At 42.3% G+C, this 22,070-nt stretch overlaps 4 protein-coding genes and 1 long non-coding RNA gene across 5 annotated transcripts; 3 read left to right on the forward strand and 2 right to left on the reverse strand.

The window, feature by feature from the left end:
• Window positions 1–253: 253 nt before the first annotated feature.
• Window positions 254–1,609, forward strand: Ubc7 (ubiquitin conjugating enzyme 7). Its single transcript, XM_001354476.4, has 4 exons — window positions 254–489; window positions 667–748; window positions 818–1,077; window positions 1,142–1,609. Exons 1-4 carry the CDS (start codon window positions 447–449, stop codon window positions 1,258–1,260), a joined length of 504 nt encoding a protein of 167 aa, XP_001354512.2. The 5' UTR covers window positions 254–446; the 3' UTR covers window positions 1,261–1,609.
• Window positions 1,610–1,951: 342 nt separating this feature from the next.
• LOC4814499 (phosphatidylinositol 4,5-bisphosphate 5-phosphatase A) lies at window positions 1,952–4,889 on the reverse strand. The gene has a single exon (XM_033384287.1). It carries the CDS (start codon window positions 4,642–4,644, stop codon window positions 3,121–3,123), a length of 1,524 nt encoding a protein of 507 aa, XP_033240178.1. The 5' UTR covers window positions 4,645–4,889; the 3' UTR covers window positions 1,952–3,120.
• Window positions 4,890–5,698: 809 nt separating this feature from the next.
• LOC6901158 (T-complex protein 1 subunit zeta-like) lies at window positions 5,699–7,962 on the forward strand. The gene is made up of 2 exons (XM_002133823.3): window positions 5,699–5,954; window positions 6,336–7,962. Exons 1-2 carry the CDS (start codon window positions 5,818–5,820, stop codon window positions 7,792–7,794), a joined length of 1,596 nt encoding a protein of 531 aa, XP_002133859.1. The 5' UTR covers window positions 5,699–5,817; the 3' UTR covers window positions 7,795–7,962.
• Window positions 7,963–9,127: 1,165 nt separating this feature from the next.
• On the forward strand, window positions 9,128–9,659 carry LOC26532193 (uncharacterized). The gene is made up of 3 exons (XM_033384684.1): window positions 9,128–9,322; window positions 9,390–9,419; window positions 9,490–9,659. Exons 1-3 carry the CDS (start codon window positions 9,202–9,204, stop codon window positions 9,657–9,659), a joined length of 321 nt encoding a protein of 106 aa, XP_033240575.1. The 5' UTR covers window positions 9,128–9,201.
• Window positions 9,660–20,870: 11,211 nt separating this feature from the next.
• LOC117184670 (uncharacterized) lies at window positions 20,871–21,657 on the reverse strand. The gene is made up of 2 exons (XR_004470084.1): window positions 21,231–21,657; window positions 20,871–21,159 (listed from the first exon to the last, which is right to left on the reverse strand). It is a non-coding gene; the product is annotated as an uncharacterized lncRNA (long non-coding RNA).
• Between the last annotated feature and the right edge of the window lie 413 nt (window positions 21,658–22,070).

The raw sequence follows: 22,070 nt of genomic DNA on the forward strand, positions 1-22,070 counted from the left end.
TTTCGCAGCTAGACAGTAAGCAAATTCTAATGTCATATGGCCATATGGTTTACCAACCAACAAACACAAATTTATCGTGTAAGTTTTTTCAGACTAGTCTGGTCTTGAAGTGTAATAGAATACGAGTATTGGAGCTAGCCATCTGCTTAAGATGACTCATATTGTTCATAACACTGTTAGTTAACAGAGAGCTAGTGCGACGCTGCACTGGCACTGTTTAGTTAACAGTGAATTAAAGCCTGGCAACCCTGCTGACGTAGTATAAATTTTTTTCTTGGGGCAGACATTGACAAAAACACATACTTGTATTATATTTTATATAAATAAATATTACAAAGCTAATTTACTACGACGTGTTTGAATTGACGCCGTATCCGAGCTCTGATCGCTGCGCTCGTCGCAAAAGACGAAGACACCTGGACTGAGTCAAGTGGAAAAGAAGGGCAATGGCTGGATCCGCACTTCGTCGCCTTATGGCGGAATACAAACGTAAGTGGGGCGGATGATGGTGCGTGAGCAGACGCGGGTGCTGGTGCGGGTGTTGGCGTTGATTATGTTGTCGTTGTTAGATCCGCCAAAGTCCAAATACTGCATAGGCCTGTGCCCTGCGTCTGCTGCAACAATTTTTTAGTTTTGTTTATCAGCTGAATGACACGCTTCTCATAGAGTTAACGCTGGACCCACCGGAAGGAATCGTAGCTGGTCCCGTTAGTGAAGACAACTTCTTCGAATGGGAGGCGTTAATTGCGTGAGTACTGGCTCTAGCCATTGTAGTGCCTTATCATTTATAGTTGTATCCATTATGTGCGCTTTGCAGTGGACCCGAGGGCACTTGCTTCGAGGGAGGCGTATTTCCCGCACGACTCGTTTTTCCACCCGACTACCCACTGAGTCCGCCAAAAATGAAATTCACTTGTGATATGTTCCATCCAAACATCTTTGCTGATGGCCGCGTTTGCATATCAATATTACATGCGCCCGGCGACGATCCCTTGGGCTACGAGCTGTCGGCCGAGCGGTGGAGTCCAGTCCAAAGCGTGGAAAAGATCTTGCTTAGCGTGGTCAGCATGCTGGCGGGTGAGTAAAACTTCGTCGGCCCACGAATTGCAGCTGATCTTATGACTGTGGTTCTTACTGTTAGAACCCAACGACGAGAGTGGCGCCAATGTTGATGCGGCCATAATGTGGCGCGAGCGAAGGGAAGAGTTCAATAGTATCGCTCGACGTCTGGTGCGAAAAACACTCGGATTGGCAACATAAACCAGAGGTTCGCTCGCTACGAAACTAGATCCATCCTATCCAACAAATCCAACTATGAGCCGGGCGGAAAGTTGTGGGAAAGCCTCTACGATACAACTCTACCCTCAACCGATGACAACCTTTCACATTAGCAAGATTCAAGAAACATAGCAATAAAATCGGCTGTTAGCTACAAGCGGGCAACAGTTCATCCCGACTTAAGTATTGTATACACTATTGATGTTGATATTCGTATTTCGTACACCATCCTTCAATGTCCACCCGATTTAGTGGAGTTGGAATGCATGGTGGATGGTGGTTCGAGGTTTTGAGCACTATACACATAAATTTACATAAATTGTTTATCGTATCACTCGAAAGCGGTATAAATATGTGTATATTGGGTCCTCTGCACAAGAGTTTGTCGGACTTTTATTAATATTCACGATATATGCACATACGTTTGTATGTATGTATTATCACGGAATTGTTCTGTGATCGCATTAATGCTGTATATCAGGAAGAGAATGGAACCTCTTTCCGGCTTGTCCGTTGATGGGAACATAGCCTAAATCTAGTGGGAAAATCTAGTCTGACTTCTAGCCCTGAAGCAAAAGCCTTCTAGCAAAATCAAGAATAAGCACATTATTTAGTAGCTTCACCCATTTATCTTTGCTACTTTTAATAAAAAAAGAGACATGCGAATAGTCAATTAAAGCAGCAGTCAAGTTTGATCAATTTTAATATGCATATTTATGTACATAAAAACAAGACACATATGTACATATTTATATAGTGACTTGCAAAGGCCAAGGTAGGTACGTAAGGCATAGTAGGAAGTCTAAGATTTCGCATTTTTTCCAGAAGTGTTTTGAAAAAAAAAACAAATGTTTTAAGTTGAAATCCTTTACATTTTTGGTTTTAGTTTTATATGTTAATATATATAAATGTATATATACATATAACACGTTGCTTTAAGTAAGTTTATATATCATTCAGAATAAAATACACTTAGGGAATGAATATTAAGAGATAGACACATGTGTATATGTTTGTACATAGAATGTTATACATATGTATGCACCTAGCAATAACAACTACATACGAGTATACTCCACTGGAAATATTTGTTTACCCATTAATAATTTTGGGCGAATTCAACGTGCATATCTGACAGGGATATGTTTCACCATCATGCTCTATAGATAGTTGTGACAGGATATGTTTGCGACATACTCTGCTAAGATGTTCAACTCAGCAGACGGGACGGTAAAGACGGTAACTGATGTCAGCAAGGGAATGTATGTAAGCTTTGTTTGTATGAATTCACTGCTCTTTTCATATTTTGTACGAGTCGAAAAGCCCAGCAGCGGCCGAAGCTGGCTGAATTTACTCTCTCAACCAAGTAGCTTTGGTCAACTGGGCTTTGTTTTCTAGCACATAGTGGGAGGGCGGGATGGGTTAGAGCAGCACGTGCTTGTTAGTATAATTATCCGCTATGAAATTGACAAACCGGTTCTAATTCCATGAAACTGCAATATAAATGGCGAAATGAATACAGTAATTCCAAATGGCCAAGCTGCAAGTACACGAACATTATTTGTTGGATTTTCTGTATAATTCTATAACAATGTGTGTACATATGTATAACTAAATGCTTGTAGGTATATGTACACGTCCTCTGCGGACATACAGGCACACATATAGGGGTCATTGCGAAAAACATTGAAAAAATATGTACATACATACTATATTAACAGGCAACCAACTAAACAGAATCACAAAATGACAATCATAACAAGAATGGATGCAGTTGATAGGGCAAAACGAACTCAGGTTGCTATTGGACTAAATAATAGTGACGTCCAGCGCCTCGGCTAGCTAGTCAACATGGTACTCAGTCCGATAAGGCGAACCGCGTCGTTTCTCAGCCACGAACACGTTGCTGATCCCCGACAGGCTGGTCACACCCCGCGATCCTGTGCTGCGGAAGTAGATGAGCAGGTACTGCTCACCATGCCGTAGCTCCACGTCGTCGGCAAAGTCGATGCGCACTTGCTCTCCGTTCGTCTCTTGCTGGCGCCGCAGACGCTGGCGATTCCGATGATGGTGGCGGCCACGCCGATGCGGGGCAGGCGTATCGAAGTATTCGCGCTCGTTGTTCGAGTCCGATGAAGTTGGCGACTCAGCCTGGTTGACGTACTCATAGGCAGAGTAGTGCGCCAAGCTGGCATAGTCAACGGGGTATATGCCTATCCAGTCATGGGGACCTTCTTCGAACTCCGCCTGCTTGTGGTACTCCACGGTGTTCTCATCACCAATGCTCCACAACGAAATAGGGGAGAAACTCACACCTGGGGCACGAACATTTGGATACATCTTGATAGTAAAATCACTTGTGACCGGCTTGTGGTCGCTGATGTTGTATACTGGGTGGGATTTGTACGAGCACTGTTCGATGGCCAGCTGCATGCCACGTTGACGGTTCGAAGGCTGCACGGCGTACATGATGCGATCCGTCCAGGCGGGACGACGCTTCAAATCGAACTCGGAGGTGCCTTCCTTGTACTTAAACGTGGGTGGAAATGCAGGCATTCGTTCGTGCATCACTTGGAAAGCTTGCTGTGTGTGTTCCCGAACATGCAACAGCTGATCCCGCTTTAAAAGAGTCTCGTGCTGGCTTTCATCGCGCAACGCCTCCCTAACCTCTGTTGAAGAGTCGTTGCCCTGTAGCCGAAAGTTGAGATCACCGAACCAAAAGACATAATCGTGGTCGTATATCTCACGATAGTGTTTCACGTGATAATGGTGATTCTCCAGTATTTGTTTGTAATCATCGATCCGTTCATCTAGTTGATGGTCGTGGGCAGCCAAGTGGGCCACCACGAAGGCCAGTCCACATCCATACATTGTGAAACGAACACTCACCGCGCCCTTGTTACCCCAAATGCCGCCAAAGCCAGTACGCGTGAACTCCGCCTCGATGTCATGCAGGTGCTCCACGTGAGGGCGCCGCACAAACATGGTCAGCAGCAGGCCCTGCATCTGCTCTGACTTCACCGACACATAGTTGTAGCTGCGCAGAAGCTCCTTTGCCTTGTGCGTCCACGGATCCTCCTTAAACAAGCTTAAAACCTGTTGCTGTGGCTGTGCATTCACCTCCTGCAGTCCAATGGCATATATGTCCGGCAAGTGCTTTTCCGAGATTGCAGCATCGCTTGCATCATCCAAGCTGAGCAGTTGGCGCAGTGATATGTTGTCCGGAAAGCGACTGCCTACATTCCAAGTGACCACATAAACGCGATAGGTTCCCAGCTGTTGGCGTGAATTGCCAGCAGCAGCCGCCTCGACGTCGTTTGTTTTCTCGGCACTGCACTCGGAGCTGCGGTCTTCATTGTGGCTCATTGTGAACAAAGATAGAAACCGAACCAAATACCTCCACTAAAATTTGTTGGGCGTACTATGCTACCTCTAAGCTGTAAATAGTGGATAATTAATTTGCGTCGCTGCACTATAAAGCCTACCACCTGCTGTTATGTGTGCAATCCGATTTCACGTTGAATTGGTTAGATTACAACAAAACAGCTTTTGTGACTTATGTGTTTACGTAGTATTTGTAGCTTATTAGTCAATTGTCATGGGTGTGAATATATTTGTTAATAGGAGAAAACGATATATATCGGGGTAGCTTAGCCTTGCCCGTTTTAAAAAATTATGAATAAGATTATAACTTTAATATATATTAGCTTTGGACTTGGAGGGCCAATCTAATAGCCTGTTGACACTGGGACTGAGGCAGGTTTTTTTTTACTTTAAGTACAGATAAGAGATGATACTCGTATAGAAACCATAAAGAATTCATGTCTTTTTTTCGTCACTAACCATACAGTATATAGATGTGTCAGTTCATACGTCACAAATAAACTTTCTGCATACTCTCCGAGGGGTTTTGGTCTACCAGTTTAGCTGTGATCAGCGCTGGACAAACTAGCATATATCTCTCTCGCTCTCACTGCGTGCTTTTTCCATAGGGCTGTCTCTGTTTTTTTCAGCTAGTCCAGCTTCAAAGTCTAGTGTCATAAGGCCATTACAATGTCACAAATGTCTCAGTTATTTGACTGATAGCCGGGATATGTCTTTCGAGACGGCTACGAATATTAATTTTGCGTTTTGTCTATCGTGCTATCTCTCTCTTTGCAGAAAAATTTGGAAAATTCGAATGTCATAACAGCTTAACAAACTACAATTTCTGCCGCATTGTTGATCCCAGCTCAACTGGAATGCCAACTGGATGGATATACGTATATAGCCGAATACTCTGGGAGCGTACGCAGAAAATTCGTTTACATATTCTTTATATGAACTGGCACATCTATGTACTGTATGGTAAGTGGTAGCGGCGACTAGTTTAAAAACTATCGCATAACATACTTATGAATGAAATCGTTTTTGGGCAAACAATCGGTTCTTGCGTGTGGTCATACTGTTGTCTGCATTTTCGACTCAGCGTGTTGAAATTAGGAAATTTTCAATTAATTGTTCAATTTTTAAACGAAAACTAAATAAACAAATAACATAATGGCTTCGATCAGTTTGCTGAATCCCAAGGCCGAGTTCGCCCGTGCCGCTCAGGCTCTGTCCATCAACATCAGTGCCGCCAAAGGTCTGCAGGATGTGATGCGCACCAACCTGGGTCCCAAGGGAACAGTAAAAATGTAAGTAACTGCCTTTATTACTGTGACATCCTAGCCACCAGAGTTTAAATTCATTAGCGACAGAACACAGTCGAAAAACATGCATTCAGAAACAGATGCCGTGCCCCGTGATGTTTAAGGTTAGAAACGAACTGCAATAGCGGCATGCGTCATCGTGCCAGCTGACGGTACTGTAGAACCGCAGAACTAGCTTAAAGATTCACGGATTTCATAGATTATTACTGAAAATAATAAGATAAGAGAAACTAACATTTTGAGTCTAGGTCAAGGCAGGGGACAAAATGTTTCCCTTGCTATTAGCCGGATAGCGAAACTGTGGAAAGAGGAGTGACGCACGCGCTTAACGTACGCACACTAACAAAAATTTCTCGAATATTCTAGGTTGGTTTCTGGAGCCGGGGATATTAAAATAACCAAGGATGGCAATGTCCTGCTTCATGAAATGCAGATCCAGCATCCAACTGCTTCGATGATTGCCAGGGCCAGCACGGCCCAGGATGATTCCACTGGAGATGGCACCACCACTACAGTGATGCTGATTGGAGAGCTTCTCAAGCAGGCTGATATCTACTTGTCTGAGGGTCTGCATCCGCGCATCATGGCCGAGGGATTTGAGAAGGCCCGCGACAAGGCGCTGGAGGTCCTCGACAAGGTCAAAGTGCCCGTGGAAATCAACAAGAAGAATTTAGTGGAGATCGCGAACACCAGTCTGAAGACCAAAGTGCATCCCGCCCTGGCCGATTTGCTCACTGAGGTGTGTGTGGAAGCTGTTCTGACCATAGCTAACGATAAGAAGCCTGTTGATCTGCACATGGTTGAGCTGATGGAAATGCAGCACAAAACTGACACGGACACGCAGCTGGTGCGTGGACTGGTCATGGACCATGGCGCTCGCCATCCGGACATGCCCAAGCGGTTGGAGAATGTCTACATTCTCACCGCCAATGTCTCCCTGGAGTACGAGAAGGCTGAGGTCAATTCGGGATTCTTCTACAAGACGGCCGAGGAGCGGGAGGCGTTCGTCCGTGCTGAACGTGAATTTATTGATCAGCGTGTGAAGAAGGTGATTGAACTGAAACGGTCGGTGTGCGATGGCACAGACAAGACTTTCGTGTTGATCAACCAGAAGGGAATAGATCCTATTTCCTTAGATGCCCTTGCCAAGGAGGGAATTCTGGCTCTTCGTCGCGCCAAACGCCGTAATATGGAGCGCTTGGCTCTGGCTTGCGGCGGTACCGCCATGAACTCCTTTGACGATCTTCAAGAGGAGCATCTCGGCTACGCTGGTGTAGTTTACGAGCATGTCCTGGGTGAGAACAAGTACACATTTGTGGAAGACTGCAAAAATCCGCTTTCGGTCACCATTTTGATCAAGGGACCTAATAAGCACACCATTACTCAGATCAAGGATGCCATCCGTGATGGCCTGAGAGCCATCAACAACACAATTTCCGACAAAGTTCTAGTACCTGGCGCTGGCGCTTTCGAAGTGCGTGCCTACAACGAGCTGGTGGCATACAAAGACACCATCAAGGGCAAGGCGCGTCTGGCAGTGCAAGCTTTTGCTGATGCTCTGCTGGTGATACCCAAAACGCTAGCCGTTAACAGTGGATACGACGCCCAGGACACTATCGTGAAGCTTACCGTCGAGGATCGCTTGCACCCGGACCTAGTTGGGCTCGATCTGGCCACTGGTGAGCCCATGAAGCCCGTCGATATGGGTGTCTACGACAACTACATCGTCAAAAAGCAGATACTCAACTCCTGCTCCATAATTGCCAGCAATCTGCTGCTCGTCGACGAGGTAATGCGTGCGGGCATGACCAGCCTCAAGGGCTAATCCTCTCAGCCGACTCACTCGATTAATCAAGTAAATGCATAACTTATACCCGCGACTAAAACCACAAAAACAATTCAGAACTAAACAAAATTGAAATTGTACACTCGCTAGCTATTTTCAAAATGTTTCAGCGATTAAAAGTATTCACATATACACCATCATAATGCATTTCTAATTCTTTTATTAAGACTACTGTTTAATTAATACAAACATTGGCTTCAAATTAAAAGCTAATACTATAATTGAATAAAGTTTTTTTGTCATTTTCTATTTTGTTTAATGAATAATTAATACAATCCATTGGCTTCAAATTGTTATTATTGTTATATGTATTATGCTAGGTGAATAGCCGTGGGGCCAAGTGGTGGCCAATTCTGGTCTGGCAGGTGATTGGGGTCGTGATAAATGCTAAGTCGGGTCTGGCGTTAAATTGAGCTAAGTAAAGATGGCCAAGGTAGGGTCTTTCGGCTCCTAATATATCATAGAAACGATTTTTAAATAAATTTAGCGAGACAACGCCTGTCTCGTGGTAGGTATACATATTTCAGAGGTGGACTTTCTCTGATAACATTTTTATATTTTGTAATTTAACGGTGGAACCGAAAGTTTCTTTTGTTTCGTTTTCGAGCCAAACAATAATAATAAATTGCTAAAATAAAAAACTAACAGGATTTTGAGCTATAGCTCCTGAGGCCTTGGCTCACCAGGGTTATTGTTTCAGTTTAAATATAAATACAAATGTATTAACTATGAATATTTATAGTGTTGATTATATATTGTGTAGGATTTTGTAACTTTCTGGAAATTCCAGAATTTTGTTAGCAATATATTGCATGGGGTCTGTATTATTGAACGTTGTGGATCTCTGTGCGGCGAGAGGGGGGCGATTGTGAATTATGTGGCGTATGTCTATGCGTGTTTCACGTAGTGAAACAATCGACATGTGTAGGATATGGTTTTGTCTAGGTCTGTTTATGATAACTTGGTTTTAATACCCGACACTCAAAATGAGTATTGGGGTATATTAGATTTGTAACGTCCAGAAGGAATCGTTTCCGATCCCATAAAGTATATATATTCTTGATCAGCATCAATAGCCGAGTCGATTGAGATATGTCTGTCCCTATGAGCGCCTAATGTTCAGAGACTTCTGTGATATGTCTCTGTTGCCCACAAAGGGCGAAAATCTGTTGCATCCACAATATTGCACATTCGAGAAAACTAAAAACGCACAATCATAGAGAATGACAATATCTATCCGGTTGCTCAATCTGATTCCGTTCGGATAATTTTTGTAGCCAAAAGCAACAAATCAATTTGCAGTGGCCCGACGTCACGTCACGTCATTGAAAAAAGTAATTCATATTTTAAAACAAAAACCAAATTAAAATACGTAAAGAAAGCAAAATGGTTGGTAGTCGACATTTGCGAAGATTAGTTAAGAAAGAAAGGGATGAGATAGCTAGAAAATTTGAACTTATTGAACGCCAAGGAGTAGAAAAGGAAATTCAGAGAGAAGTAGCAGAGCGTAAGTATATAATTTTTTTGCTTGATGTATGAAATAAGTATTGACCCAATTAATATTGTTTTCACAGAACCTGTGCCAGAAGAACAGCCAATATCGCGTAAGTACATGAATTATAATAATATTAATAATAATAATAATAATAATAACTATACAAATTTGTATTGCAGATTCGGCAGAGCAACGTATGATGGCTGCATTTTCTAGATTAGAAAAAAAACTTGATGTGCTATCACAAACATTGGCGGAGGCGGTGGCTCTGCTCAAACTTCAGATTAAAAAAGAGCCAGATCTATCACCCAATGCCATGGAGTTGGAGCATTTCACTCAAAAATTTTAAAGAATTTTAAAATGTTCCGGAATGTAGGTTTAAAAATAACTTAAAAAAAAACATGATAATTAATGAATTAATATATCCATATTATTTCAGCGGCGGTGAAGATGAAAATACCCAACGAGCCCGCAGAAAAAGTGATTCGGAAGGCCATTCAATTCAATTCAAATAATAATTTTTAATAAATAAAGCTGTTCCAGTCCCACCTGAACGATTGGTGGCCAGGGCTGAGGGCGACGCACCATCTAGAGGAAGTCCAGGGAGGCTCGATGGTGTATGGGGACATCGGGGGGAGCTGGAGCCGTTACTGGGGATATATGGAAGAGAATAGGATTAGTTATATGTATTAGTAAGGGAAAAAGGGATAAATAGGAGTGAAAATATTAGAAAACGTGGATTGGATTATGGAAATCGTGGAGCGTGGACGGAGTAACGTCGAAATTTGAAATTTTGTGCTTAAAACAGAAAGTTTGAAGTGAGTACAGAAAAAGCGGGCGATAAAATAGGTCGTAATGCAGAAAATTTTACTAACAGCCGGCAAGGAATATAGCCACCAGAACCGGGCCGGAAGATTTCCTGGTCGACTGCAGAGAAGAAGACTGTCCAACGGGAACCTGAGTGAGATCGTTCCAGTTGCGCGTGTGTGAGCCAAGTAGCGCGGGACGTGTGAAGGGGGAGGGTGAAAGAGGACGATTTAGCTGCCAGGGCGATTCTAGCCACACCACACGATCGTTGCATCGCCTTCCAGTGCGTGCCACACGTTTGGTCTCATTCACCAAATAAAAACCCCGAAACCCTATTCACATACACGCGCACACGTATACAAGGACCGATATAAATTTAGGGCTGACCGGCCACGGCCAGCGATCGCCCACGTCGTTTGAACTTAAAGAAAAAAAACATAATCCGCACTCCAAACACCGTTCCACATTAAATGTTATTTTGTTCCGTGTGTTGTCCTTTATTCAGTATTTAGTATTAGCTTAAATCGTTTAACGTAAAATCTTCGCCATTGAAAAAAATATGTAAAAACACCAACACCGTTCACGAACCTAAATCTGCGATCAGCTGTTCAGTTCCAGAAGATTAGCCCTGAGTGGGTGACGCGGGGGTCCCACCCCGCCCCACCACCACGGGTCCACCGTATTTGGTCGAGCGATTTGTGGAAAAATATTGTTTATTGTTTATGTCGCGGGGACCCTTAACAAGAGCTCTTGGTAGGTTAAGTCTCCGTAGGGGCCCGAGTTAAATTAACTTCCGTAAAACTGGATCCACTCATCTACACATATTCCATTACGTATGGGTGAGGGTATCCCTGTTGGTTGAACGAAATTTCAGCAGTTATTTCCGTGTTTGCTTTTGTGTCGAACGTTTTGGTGTTTCTTTTTGGTTAGTGATAATTTTGAGTATAGCTATTTATTAATGAGAAAGATGAAATTGTCAATTTATAATTATTAAAGCTTGGATATATATTGAAGCATGATGCATTAAATTTAAAATAGAGGGAGGACGCGTGGAGTAAGCCATGGATTAGGCCAGCCGTTACCGTTCCAGCAGAGGGTGGCCGAAATGAACGTTGTGTTTGGTCACAGGTAGGGCGGGCGCGCGAAGTGATAACACCCAAGCTTCACCCACTTGATAGCCGTCTGTTTATGATTTTCTTTGTTGTTGTTAGGCTGTTGTTAGTTTTGATGTCCCGAGAAGTAGTATGTCTCCTTTTTTGTCTACATTTGGCGGGCAAGGGGAGCTACCCAGCCCTGAGGTTTTTATACCCGATACTCAAAATGAGTATTGGGGTATATTAGATTTGTGGTGAAAATGGATGTGTGTAACGTCCAGAAGGAATCGTTTCCGACCGCATAAAGTATATATATTATTGATCAGCATCAATAGCCGAGTCGATTGAGATATGTCTGTCTGTCCGTCCCTATGAGCGCCTAGTGTTCAGAGACTTCTGCGATATGTCTCTGTTGCAAGTGTATTTCAAAACATCGCCCCGCCGCTTCCGCCCCAACAAAGGGCGAAAATCTGTTGCATCCACAATATTGCACATTCGCGAAAAATTAATTCGCAGAATCATAGATAACGACCATATCTATCCGATTGCTGAATCTGATTCAGTTCGGATCATTTTTGTAGCCAAAAGCAACAAATTAATTTGCAGTGGCTACGCAGCGCCCGACGTCACGCTCAGACTGATTTTCTGTCTCTCTCGCACGCACTCTTTGTCGTGTCGTTTAATATTAGCGGCGTCAGCCGGAGGGGAGCCATACTGACTTAGTATCGGGGATAACTGTAGAGTTGCGGTGTCCGCAGCAACTCACAACGTTCCCCCTCGTTTTTTTTTTATTGCCGTTTATTTTAGTTTTATTTTAATCGTTGCAGGTCAGACACACATCAGTGACCAGTTCGATCAAACTTGTTTGATCGCGTCCAGTGTGCCTGTCCGAATCTTATTTTTCCACGCCATTCGTGCCGCCATTGTCCATTGTTCGCCCTGAACATGTTGGGTTCGACAGCACTCACAGCTTCTATAGTACACATTCATACCCTGTATAACCAAATGGACAAGAATTTACACATAGTGAATAAATATATTATATATTTCAAATAAAATGATGAGCAATAGACATTTGCGTAGAGTCCGTAAGAGTGAAAGGTAAGCAAAGGGAAGTGCAAAATGTGGTAGAAAAAGTGGCAGAAAAATTAGAAGAAAAAGAAGTTATGATAGAAGAGGAGGAATTCATCTATGAAAATCCCAAAATTTAGCCAAATGAATCGTCATTAAATGACAAACTTAGGCAGTGGTTTATGAAGCATACACGCCAACGCGTGAATGTGCACTTGATTTAGTAGGTATTTTGAGTAGGAAAATATAGATGTTTGTCCGTTTTATAAATCAAAACGCCAGCACAGAGGTGATATTCAGTTAGTTGGTGGAGGATCTCATCTTCACATAGGCCTAGCCTGGCAGCTGGAACGACATTGTCAGAATACAGATATAATGGAAGAATATTGATATAAATGTTGACGGACTTCCATTATTTAGAAGTTCAAGGGCACAGCTATGGCCAATATTAGTTAGAGTTAACAATTATCCAAATGTTCCAGTATTTCCAGTAGGTATATTTTTAGGGAAAAGTAAGCCCCATAGCTGTGAAGAGTTTTTGGCAAAATTTTCTCTAGAATTTAAAGTGTTGAGGAATGGCAGGCTCACCATTTGTGGCAGAGATATAAATATAGTTATTAGGGCAGTAGTTTGCGATTCTCCAGCAAGAGCGTTTATTAGCGGCTCGCCAGGACACACATCTCGTCATGGCTGTGCAAAATGTACACAAATAGCTAGAAAGGTAGACCGAATCTTGACTTAGAGTACTACCTCAGGGGCTTTAATTACTAATGAAGATTTTGCGCTAAGAAGATATCCTTGTCACCATTGCAGCCAATATATAAATTGTAGGTCAATATTAGAAGTAATGGATATTTCCATGGCGACACAGATTCCATTAGATTGTATGCATTTGGTAGAGGAGGTAGGAGTGATGCGTAAGATTTTGTTAAGGTTTGTAAATAATAAGCTGGTCAGTGATGACCTTTATTATGAATTCCTTTTATTACATTGCACATATAGAATTCTTTGCAGCTCTAAACTTCGTGAATACAATAAAGAAAATTGTCAACGAATTTTAGATCTCTTTGTGCACAATTTTCCAACAGTTTATTGCACGTAAAGGAGACCGTAGAGAGGAGACTCGTACGCATTTGAGAACTATTTACAAACTTTAAAAAAATGTGTCCGAAAGCCTAGTAAAATTCTTGAACAAATTTTTAGAAAAATTAGTGAAGACGGGATAGAATTCATTTGCTGAATACTGGTCTGATCAGTGCAAAGATTCCAACTTCTCATCCATGTTCACTAACAACAAATATTCAATTTCAACATATCAAAGCTCTCCTCCATCGCAATCTGCACAGAAAATAGAATCAGATATCACTTCCATAGAACTTTCCTCCGCACTCTCAAGCTTAAAGGGCCATACACCAGGTATTGATCGAATCTCCTACCCAATGATTGCAAATACATCCCTAGCAGTTAAGGATCGAATTTTAAAACACTACAATAATATACTTAATAACTATATACCCCAAACTTACAAAATAGGTCTTGTTATACCAATAGCTAAACCCGGCTACATCAAAACATCAATAACCTCATACCGCCCGATTTCTCTAAACTCTTGCTTCGCAAAAGTCCTAGACAAAATCATAGCCAAGAGGTTGTGGTGGTTTGTTACTACAAACAAACATATACACACAAATCAAGTTGGTTTCAAACGTGGAAAATCAGTTACAGACAATCTAGCGTACTTAGATCATCTGATAACTGATGCATTATCCCACAAACAACATTTGTCAATAGTATCATTAGATTTCAATAAAGCCTTTGACAAAATTGGACTACATGCAATAACTAAGCAACTCCAAGAATGGAACATCGGTCCAAAAATACTTAACTATAATATTAATTTTATGAGCAAGAGAAAAATCAAATGTCGCGTAGCAAAAAACCTATCGAGCACTTTTCCTCTGCATAACGGAATCCCCCAGGGATCACCGATATAAGTTATTATATTCTTAATAGCATATAATAAACTAGCAAACCTCATTACTATCCAACGAAATCTCACATTCACAGCCTATGCAGACGATTTTCATATTATTGTCAAATTTAAAAAAAACCAAACCCAAGAAAATTTCATTCTCGATGATCTATTCCAAAAAATCGACGAATGGTGTTCGTTTTCAGGCTCATTCTTATCATTTGATAAATGCAAACACTTACATATATGCCGTCAATGTAACATAAATGTAAATGCACAATAACAACGAGAAACCTAAACATTCCGAGCGTAGACCACTTAAAAATATTAGGACTCACATTCGATTCAAAATATAGATGGACTAGACACATAGAAGACTTAGCTAGCTCTCTCTCAAACAAAATTAATATAATAAAATGTCTCTCCAGTAACAAGTTCAATTGCAATACGCATACACTAATATCAATCACAAAAGCAATAATAGTTTCTAAAATTGACTACGGACTAGTATTTTACGGCAATTCCTCAATAACTTGGCTTAAAAAAATTCAAACCATCCTAAACTGTGCAGTAAGGATAGCTTTGGGAGCATTCAGGACAACCCCGATTACAAATCTTTTAATGGAAGCTAACATAAACACCTTTCACCTACCTTTCTGGAAATTCCAACCAAATACCATAAATACCGAACTTGAATAACTAGACAAAAATAATACACACGACTCTATATACCAACAACACTTTCTTACCATAAAAAACCAATTTAATGATCACACCTTTCTGTTTACGGATGGATCCAAAACCATAAGTACCACATCATTTGCAATCACAACGGAAAAAAACACCTTAAAAGTGGGCTTACTACAAAATTTTTCTTCAATTGACTCTGCCGAAATCATAGCCATATTCGAGGCAATACAAATTGTTAAATCTATGCGCGGGAAATATATGATATGTTCAGACTCTCTATCCTCTCTTCAAGCTATAGGCAACCCCGATAACTTCAACTATTATGAATCTAAAATTAGATCTCTTCTAATGCAACTACATCCAAAAATAAAACTACTCTGGATCCCAGGTCATAAAAACATAAAAGGAAATGAACTAGCAGACCAAAAAGCGAAATCAGCTTCAACAATGCCCCTTACATACACACACAATAACAATATATCAGACATTAATAAACACCTCAAGACAAAAATGCTTAAAGACAAACTTATAAAACTAGAACAAACATCGAACTGGTATCAATTTATCAATCCCAACCAAATAACAGCCGACAAATTCACCAAAAGACTAGACCAAAACACCACATCAAGGATAAAACAAACAAAAATAATTAGACTAAGACTAGGACATACAAGAATAACTCACCAACATTACCTAGACCCAACCAAAATAAATACTTGTACGCATTGCCTGAACAACGTTCCAGTAACTATAGAACACCTACTCAAAGACTGCCCATCCTCACAACTCACAGATATTCGTTTCAAAATCTTCGCTAACAATAATCCACTGACATTCCTCTCTAACCCAACTAAAACTGAAATAGACCTAATCATAAAATATCTGAAAGAAACTAACTTATATCCATTAATCTAACTCTAATATAAAACCTATGGAATACATCTCACATATAATAAACATAATATAATAAGCATAACATAATAACAACATAGCCGAAGGTCATAGTAACCAGTGCTATCACTAATAAGCTAGGTTAATAGTTTTAACTCTAACCTCGCTGTAAATAAATAAATAAATAAATAAACATCTAAATAAATATTTATATACTTTTAGAAACTCTGCAACGGGAGAATGCTGTTGTTCGTGGCAAGACAAATAAAGATTAATAGATTAATATTTTTTGAATCAAATAAATTAAAAACTTTTTTTTTAGATCAACTAAAAACAGTGGTCCAAATTTTGGCGGATCAAACCATTTTGATCAAACAGCTGGTCAAGGAGAAGGTGGAATTGAATCCGATTCGAGGACAGTTCCCAATCAAATCTGAGGAGCACATAATAGAATTGGAGGACAAAATAAATTAAATAGGAGCATTTATGTAATCTAAACTCTAAATTATATGACATTTTTCTTTGACTTATCTTTATATTTTAATGTTTCATTTACAGATAACAGCAGTGAAATCAATTATTCAGCCAACTGGCGTTTTAGCCAGCTTGAGCTTTATTCTCAGCGATAAAATTGTTCTGGCATATAATGTCGATGGGGTCCAAGGGAAGAAGGCCCTAAGGACCCACAAAGAATTCTTTGCAGCTTTGCTAGGTAAAATACCATTTTCACTTCTAGACACTTACAAATTTTCCAATTAAATAAAACAAATATTAATTACAGAATGTATTCCGCTTGGCGATGAGCACTTTACGGAAGGCAATGCAGAGGATGAAGAAGAGAGTATTTAAAAAGAAGTGTCTTACAAAAAACCAGGAGTAGACTAAGCAGCATAAAATTAAAAATTATTCGTTCATATTAAGAGACATTGTGTTTTTATTTTTGTATTATTCCAGACTGCCAGATTGACTACCAGTCGTTAGTTCCGAACCAGTTACTGGTAACTAGGTCAGAACTAGCTACGGGTAATCGAAGGGTAGTCGAGTGGGGAACTAATTGCTTGCTTTCGACTGGTAAATAGTTCGGAACTACCTCCTGAGCAACAAGCCACGGGTAATCGAAGGGTAATCGAGCGGGAACCAGGGGTGGCTCCGCCCATTGCGGGTAATCGATCTGGAACCTGAGATGTGAGAATGGTAGCTAGTGCGGCACCGATGCGGAACTAGTTGCCTGGTACTAGAGGGGTACAAGAGGCTGCGTGCCTTGTATATACATATGTTTTTCAATGGGTTATGGGCGCAGCCTACGCCTCATAACTGCAGATAAGTACACAGTTTTGTTTTATATACAATGGAAAAACAAAAAAGGAACATAAAACCTTTCGATAGAGAAAAATACTCCATTTGAAAGTTTCGAATAAGAGCTTTATTAACTGAAACAGACGCGGTTATTGATCAAGAGTGTGGTAAAATAACAGAAGACTGGAAGAAACAAGAAAGAAATGCTAAAAGAATAATTATAGTGTATGTTAAGGCAAATCAGTTGCCTGCCTATATATATATACATATATATATATATCTATAATTATACCTAATAAACATGTATGAAATCACGCTCTTGAATTGTAATGTCGTGCGCTCTTATACCATGTTGCGAACGGAGCCTATGCAAGCAGCAGCCGCTCATGAAGAGGGCGCCGCTTGAGAATAAACGGAGTTATAATTGAAAGTCGATTGAGTGCACAAGTTTGATCTGTCGGTCTGTCTGATTCCAGTGTCTAATTAAACCCTCAGAAATCATGCCTAACGGCAGGCTATTTAGCACATCCAGTGTATTTAAGTCACTCCTTCCTTGGTTTTTCGCCAAAAGATTGTAGGCCAAAAATGATTTTTAAAAATGTAGACGCTATATATGAAAAAAAGAGACTGGCATCGCAGTTGTCTGTCCGCATGCAGTTTTTGCGATTAAAGCTTAAGGGCGATTATGTGAGGCAAGGGGTCATGTGACGGTGTAATAACAGCTATTGAAAAATGTCGGTAAAGATACAACACTAATAGTCTTATATAGGAAAATAAAATTAGAAACTTTCAAAATAAAAATTATAATTCAAACCAAATAAAAACTAGATCAAATCTAATAAAAAGTTTACTAGTAAAAATGGTTTTCATTGTGGCAAAAATGGCCACATATAGAAAGATTGTTACATATAAGTATAAGAAAGAGAAAGAGAATGAATTCTATTATGACAAGAACAAACATCTACAAACTATAACTGCTCAGTCTGGAGACGTTCCAGAAGGTTTTGCATTTATGTTTAAACGTGAAAAGAATAATGAAGAACAAATTTCATTTGTTCTGGATTTTGGAGCATCAGACCATTTAGTCAATAATGAGAATCTGTTTGATGATAGTAAAATCTTGGAAAAACCTATTAGAATTGCAGTGGCAAAGTGTGAAACATTTTATTGACCAATATACACATTATTGTGTAACATACTTACTGACTTATAAGTCAGAAGTGTTTTATGTCTTCAAGGACTTCATTGCTAAAAGTGAAGCGCACTTTAATTTAAAAGTGTTATATATCGAATTGGCCGTCAGCCGTCGGGTGCTACGGGGGGATAAACGGATGTTGGGTCGGCTCGTCACAACTGTAGACTCGGAACGGGGCACAGGCGCCTCGGGTTCATGGCTTGCCCTGGATCCAAGGCGACTGTGCTCCGCGTCATAGGATACAGGTGGGCACGAGCGAACCGGCACCCGCCGTAACTGTACACACCGGCGGAAGTGCGACTATACTCTCCCCGTGAGGGCGGCTGGAAACAGGTCCTGGTACGGTCATGTCTCTGCCAGGATGCTGGCTAATTATAGTCGGGCGGAGAGAAGAAAACTCTCAGTGAAATAACCCCAATCCAAGGTGACACTGTCATATGCCGAGGGATGCATGGCCGAGGGGGTGCTCGGTCGCTTATATGCGGACTCTGGATACCTGCCGACCTCCAGTTTTAATAAGGCTTCCCGGGGCACGCGGGCTATGCCCCGGGCGACTAACCCCTTCCCGCCTACTCGTGGGATCAAATATGCCAAATTTAAATATTAAAACAAAAAACACCGCAAAGGAGCACGGCACTCCTCCTAAAGTGCCGGAGGGAAAAGACCATCCCTCTACAAACGCATCTGGGAAACCAGTGCCCAAAAAGACGGGGAAGGAGACTAAGTCGGTCCACCGTCTCGAGGCAGCAGGCGCTGTGAGGAGAGGACCGAAAAGCCAATCGGGCCAATCCACGTCGGGGGGCCCCAAGGGCGACCCGGTTACCGGGGGGGCGACCATGCAGAGCGATATCGCGGCTGACGGACCCCTTGGGACCGGGAACCCCTTGACAACCCCGGCAGGCGGCGCCTCTGCCTCGAAAGATAGGCCCAAGTTTCAGGACAAAAGACGTGCGGCCTTCATCCTGGGCAACGACGACCCGGTGTTCCTGGCGTCTGCCCAGGGAATCGAATCGCGGTGATGGGCCAAGACAGTCCTGCCCGACTACTAGTCAGCCAAAGCTGGCAAGGCCACAACCAAGGCCCCAAGCAAGCGGCAACGCTCGGCGGAGGACACCGCCACACAAGTCCAACAAGCCAAGAGGACGAAGACACTGAGCAACCGCTCGTTTGCCGAGGTGGCGAGGGGAAAAACCCTGATTGGAGTCCTAGACAGGGGCTCTAAAGACGGGCAGATCCCTAGGGACAAGTGGCACCTCGTGGAAAACGAGCTCCAAGACCGTTTCCTCCAAGAGTTGGAGGAGAATGGAGGACCACCGTTGTAACGTGCAACCACGATGTAGGCGAGATGGTCCTCTCAGCTTGAAGCGGCACGCTGTCAATTTTCCGGCTACTGGCTCGTCGGCCACGAGTGTGGTGTTCTTGTTTATTTGCTCCTAAGCTGAGGCCTACCCTATTATTATTTTACATTTAATGCGTGTCAATAAGCCATATGAAACCGGACGGAAAGCACAACACCTAAAACGAAAGACAATAACTGCACTGGTGAACGGACAACGAAAAGAATTCCTCAGCTGTTCATGAGGAGTGATGTTCGCCCACCCTACCTTGGTCTTGCTGTGCCCGATACCACATAATTTGTTACAAGACCCCTTATATTATGCGAGACCTACAGGGGCTTGCTGCATGAGATCAAACACTATTGCTTCTACTCAGACATTATAAACGTTTATTTATTTCTTATGACTAAAATTAGTGATCCCCAGTAATTTAATGTACTCATTAGCTTCTCCCTTCCCCGAGTATTGGCTACGACTTAATTTTAAATAATTTGAGTAAAGTACGGTAAATAAATAAGAAGTTTAGGCTAGGTATGAGAGAGAACAGATGATTTGAATAGGAGTGAAAACAAAAGAAATGTGAGAAAATTTTATGTGAGCATTCGCTGGTCATAGCGATCCACTAAAAGAGTAGGTGTAATGTACGAGGGAAAAGAATCAAGAGGTGAACTTTTTGATGCCCTCTCTTTTCAACCCACTAATTGGGTGCGCTCCCGTGGCGAACCTTCATATTTTTATATATTTTTCGAACTTTCATATACATATTTTATTTACCCAATTAAACGACTTACAGGAACCTCCATCGACGAAGCGCTTCCGATTTGGGCCCCTGAAAAGTTCAAAAAAAAAGAAGAACACACACAATTAGCACACACAAAAAAAATGAGATGACGACCGAGTGGCTCAGGCAGATCGAGTTAATTTTAACGGTGATTGTCTGTCTCTTTTCTTCCCGTCCCTCACGCCGCCTTACATTCCTCTGCGCTCAGTCTTGCATTCCTATGTGCAGATCAGCGGCGCTTATCGGGCACCGGTATGTAGGGGCTCGCCCGCAGCGCAAAGTTAGGTGGAGAGAGATAGAAAGGGATAGAGAGCTAAAGAAGCCTAAATGAGAGGGAGAATAAAATACTCGGGTATTAATGCTTAGAGCATCTGACTACGATCCGTTATTTGTTTCTTATATTTGATTCTTTTTTTTTTTGTTATTGTTATTTTGAACTGGGCTGGCCTTCTGTGAGAAATTTTCTAACTCGATCTGCCACTATTTGCCGCCACTGCAGAACACTTTTTTTTTCTTTGCCTCCTCCCCTGCGCACGGGGTATGGACGCATACGCGGAGCGATGAACAAGCCGACGCGGCTGCCGTCTGCCGGGCACTAGTTGGCCTCTCCTCTCTGGCTCGCCGAACTGCTCCAAGGCGACGACCCAAAGCTCCGGCGAATTTCTACGAATTTCAGCTGGCGGTCGTGGAAGACGAGCCTCCTCCAATTTAAGACCTATGGAAATTTGCACCCACAGAACACCTTTATACACTTTCGCTAGACTGTCTTTTTATTCCACAACTTACCCAAACGGGTGACCCGTCGAAAGGGAGTATCGAAGAGGTTTCACTAATCACCGCCTCACTGCCTGGGCTACTTTTCACTAGTTATTGTATTTAGATGGTTTTTCTCTTTTTTCTTTCTTTGAATATTCAAATACGGCTGCCACTATAGAGGACACTTGGTGAACAAAATCCAATGCTGTCGACCAGGCTTGGAATCCCGCAATGGCGTCCAATGCCATCTATTTATAGCCTTTTATCTTGTCCGACTTCGACTTGGAACTCGCTCTCCTTTCGACGAGGAAGTCTGACCTGGCTCTGACCCACTCTTTGATCCCAGGCCCTCTTTGCCGACTGTTAAAGAGAGTTTGTCTTGCCTCTCGTTAGACGGTGCCTAATTTTCGGCGGACCCCAAAAACCCTAGGCCTCCTCACAGCAGCTACAAGCCTCACCGTACACCGTCCAAGTGTGAGGACGCCGGGTGGCACCAAGGCAGGGTGAAAGCCATCGCCTGCCAAGGTGCTCGCTCGGCGGCCCTCTACGCGAAGGCGGTAGCGTCGCTCAAGGAGGTCTACCCAGGAGCCCAGCTGGAGGTCGTGAAGTGGGAGGACATCCCCAGCAAGCCGAGGGCCAGAGCGTGGGTCTCGGTGAAGCCTGCAGAGCCGGATAAGATTCTCCGGATTCTGCAGGTCTGCAACCCCCACCTTCCCACAGCCGATTGGAAGGTGGCCAAGGTAGAGGAGAGCAACGGGCAGAGGCGCCAAATCATCCTCGTCCTGAACGAGGAGTCGGTCAGACTTCTCCACAACACGGAGGGCGCTGTGAACTACGGCTACAAGAAGGTAGTCGTAGTACCGTACAAGT

The sequence above is a fragment of the Drosophila pseudoobscura genome, chromosome X, assembly GCF_009870125.1.
Source record: "Drosophila pseudoobscura strain MV-25-SWS-2005 chromosome X, UCI_Dpse_MV25, whole genome shotgun sequence".
Lineage (NCBI taxonomy): Eukaryota > Metazoa > Arthropoda > Insecta > Diptera > Drosophilidae > Drosophila > Drosophila pseudoobscura.

Coding starts and splice junctions, on each gene's coding strand:
- Ubc7 (XM_001354476.4), top strand. CDS start 447: ATGGCTGGATCCGCACTTCGTCGCCTTATGGCGGAATACAAAC. Junction 490..666: donor CCTTATGGCGGAATACAAAC/GTAAGTGGGGCG, acceptor CGCTTCTCATAG/AGTTAACGCTGGACCCACCG. Junction 749..817: donor GAATGGGAGGCGTTAATTGC/GTGAGTACTGGC, acceptor TGCGCTTTGCAG/TGGACCCGAGGGCACTTGCT.
- LOC4814499 (XM_033384287.1), bottom strand. CDS start 4,644: ATGAGCCACAATGAAGACCGCAGCTCCGAGTGCAGTGCCGAGAAAACA.
- LOC6901158 (XM_002133823.3), top strand. CDS start 5,818: ATGGCTTCGATCAGTTTGCTGAATCCCAAGGCCGAGTTCGCCCGTGCC. Junction 5,955..6,335: donor CCCAAGGGAACAGTAAAAAT/GTAAGTAACTGC, acceptor CGAATATTCTAG/GTTGGTTTCTGGAGCCGGGG.
- LOC26532193 (XM_033384684.1), top strand. CDS start 9,202: ATGGTTGGTAGTCGACATTTGCGAAGATTAGTTAAGAAAGAAAGGGAT. Junction 9,323..9,389: donor TCAGAGAGAAGTAGCAGAGC/GTAAGTATATAA, acceptor TTGTTTTCACAG/AACCTGTGCCAGAAGAACAG. Junction 9,420..9,489: donor AGAAGAACAGCCAATATCGC/GTAAGTACATGA, acceptor TTTGTATTGCAG/ATTCGGCAGAGCAACGTATG.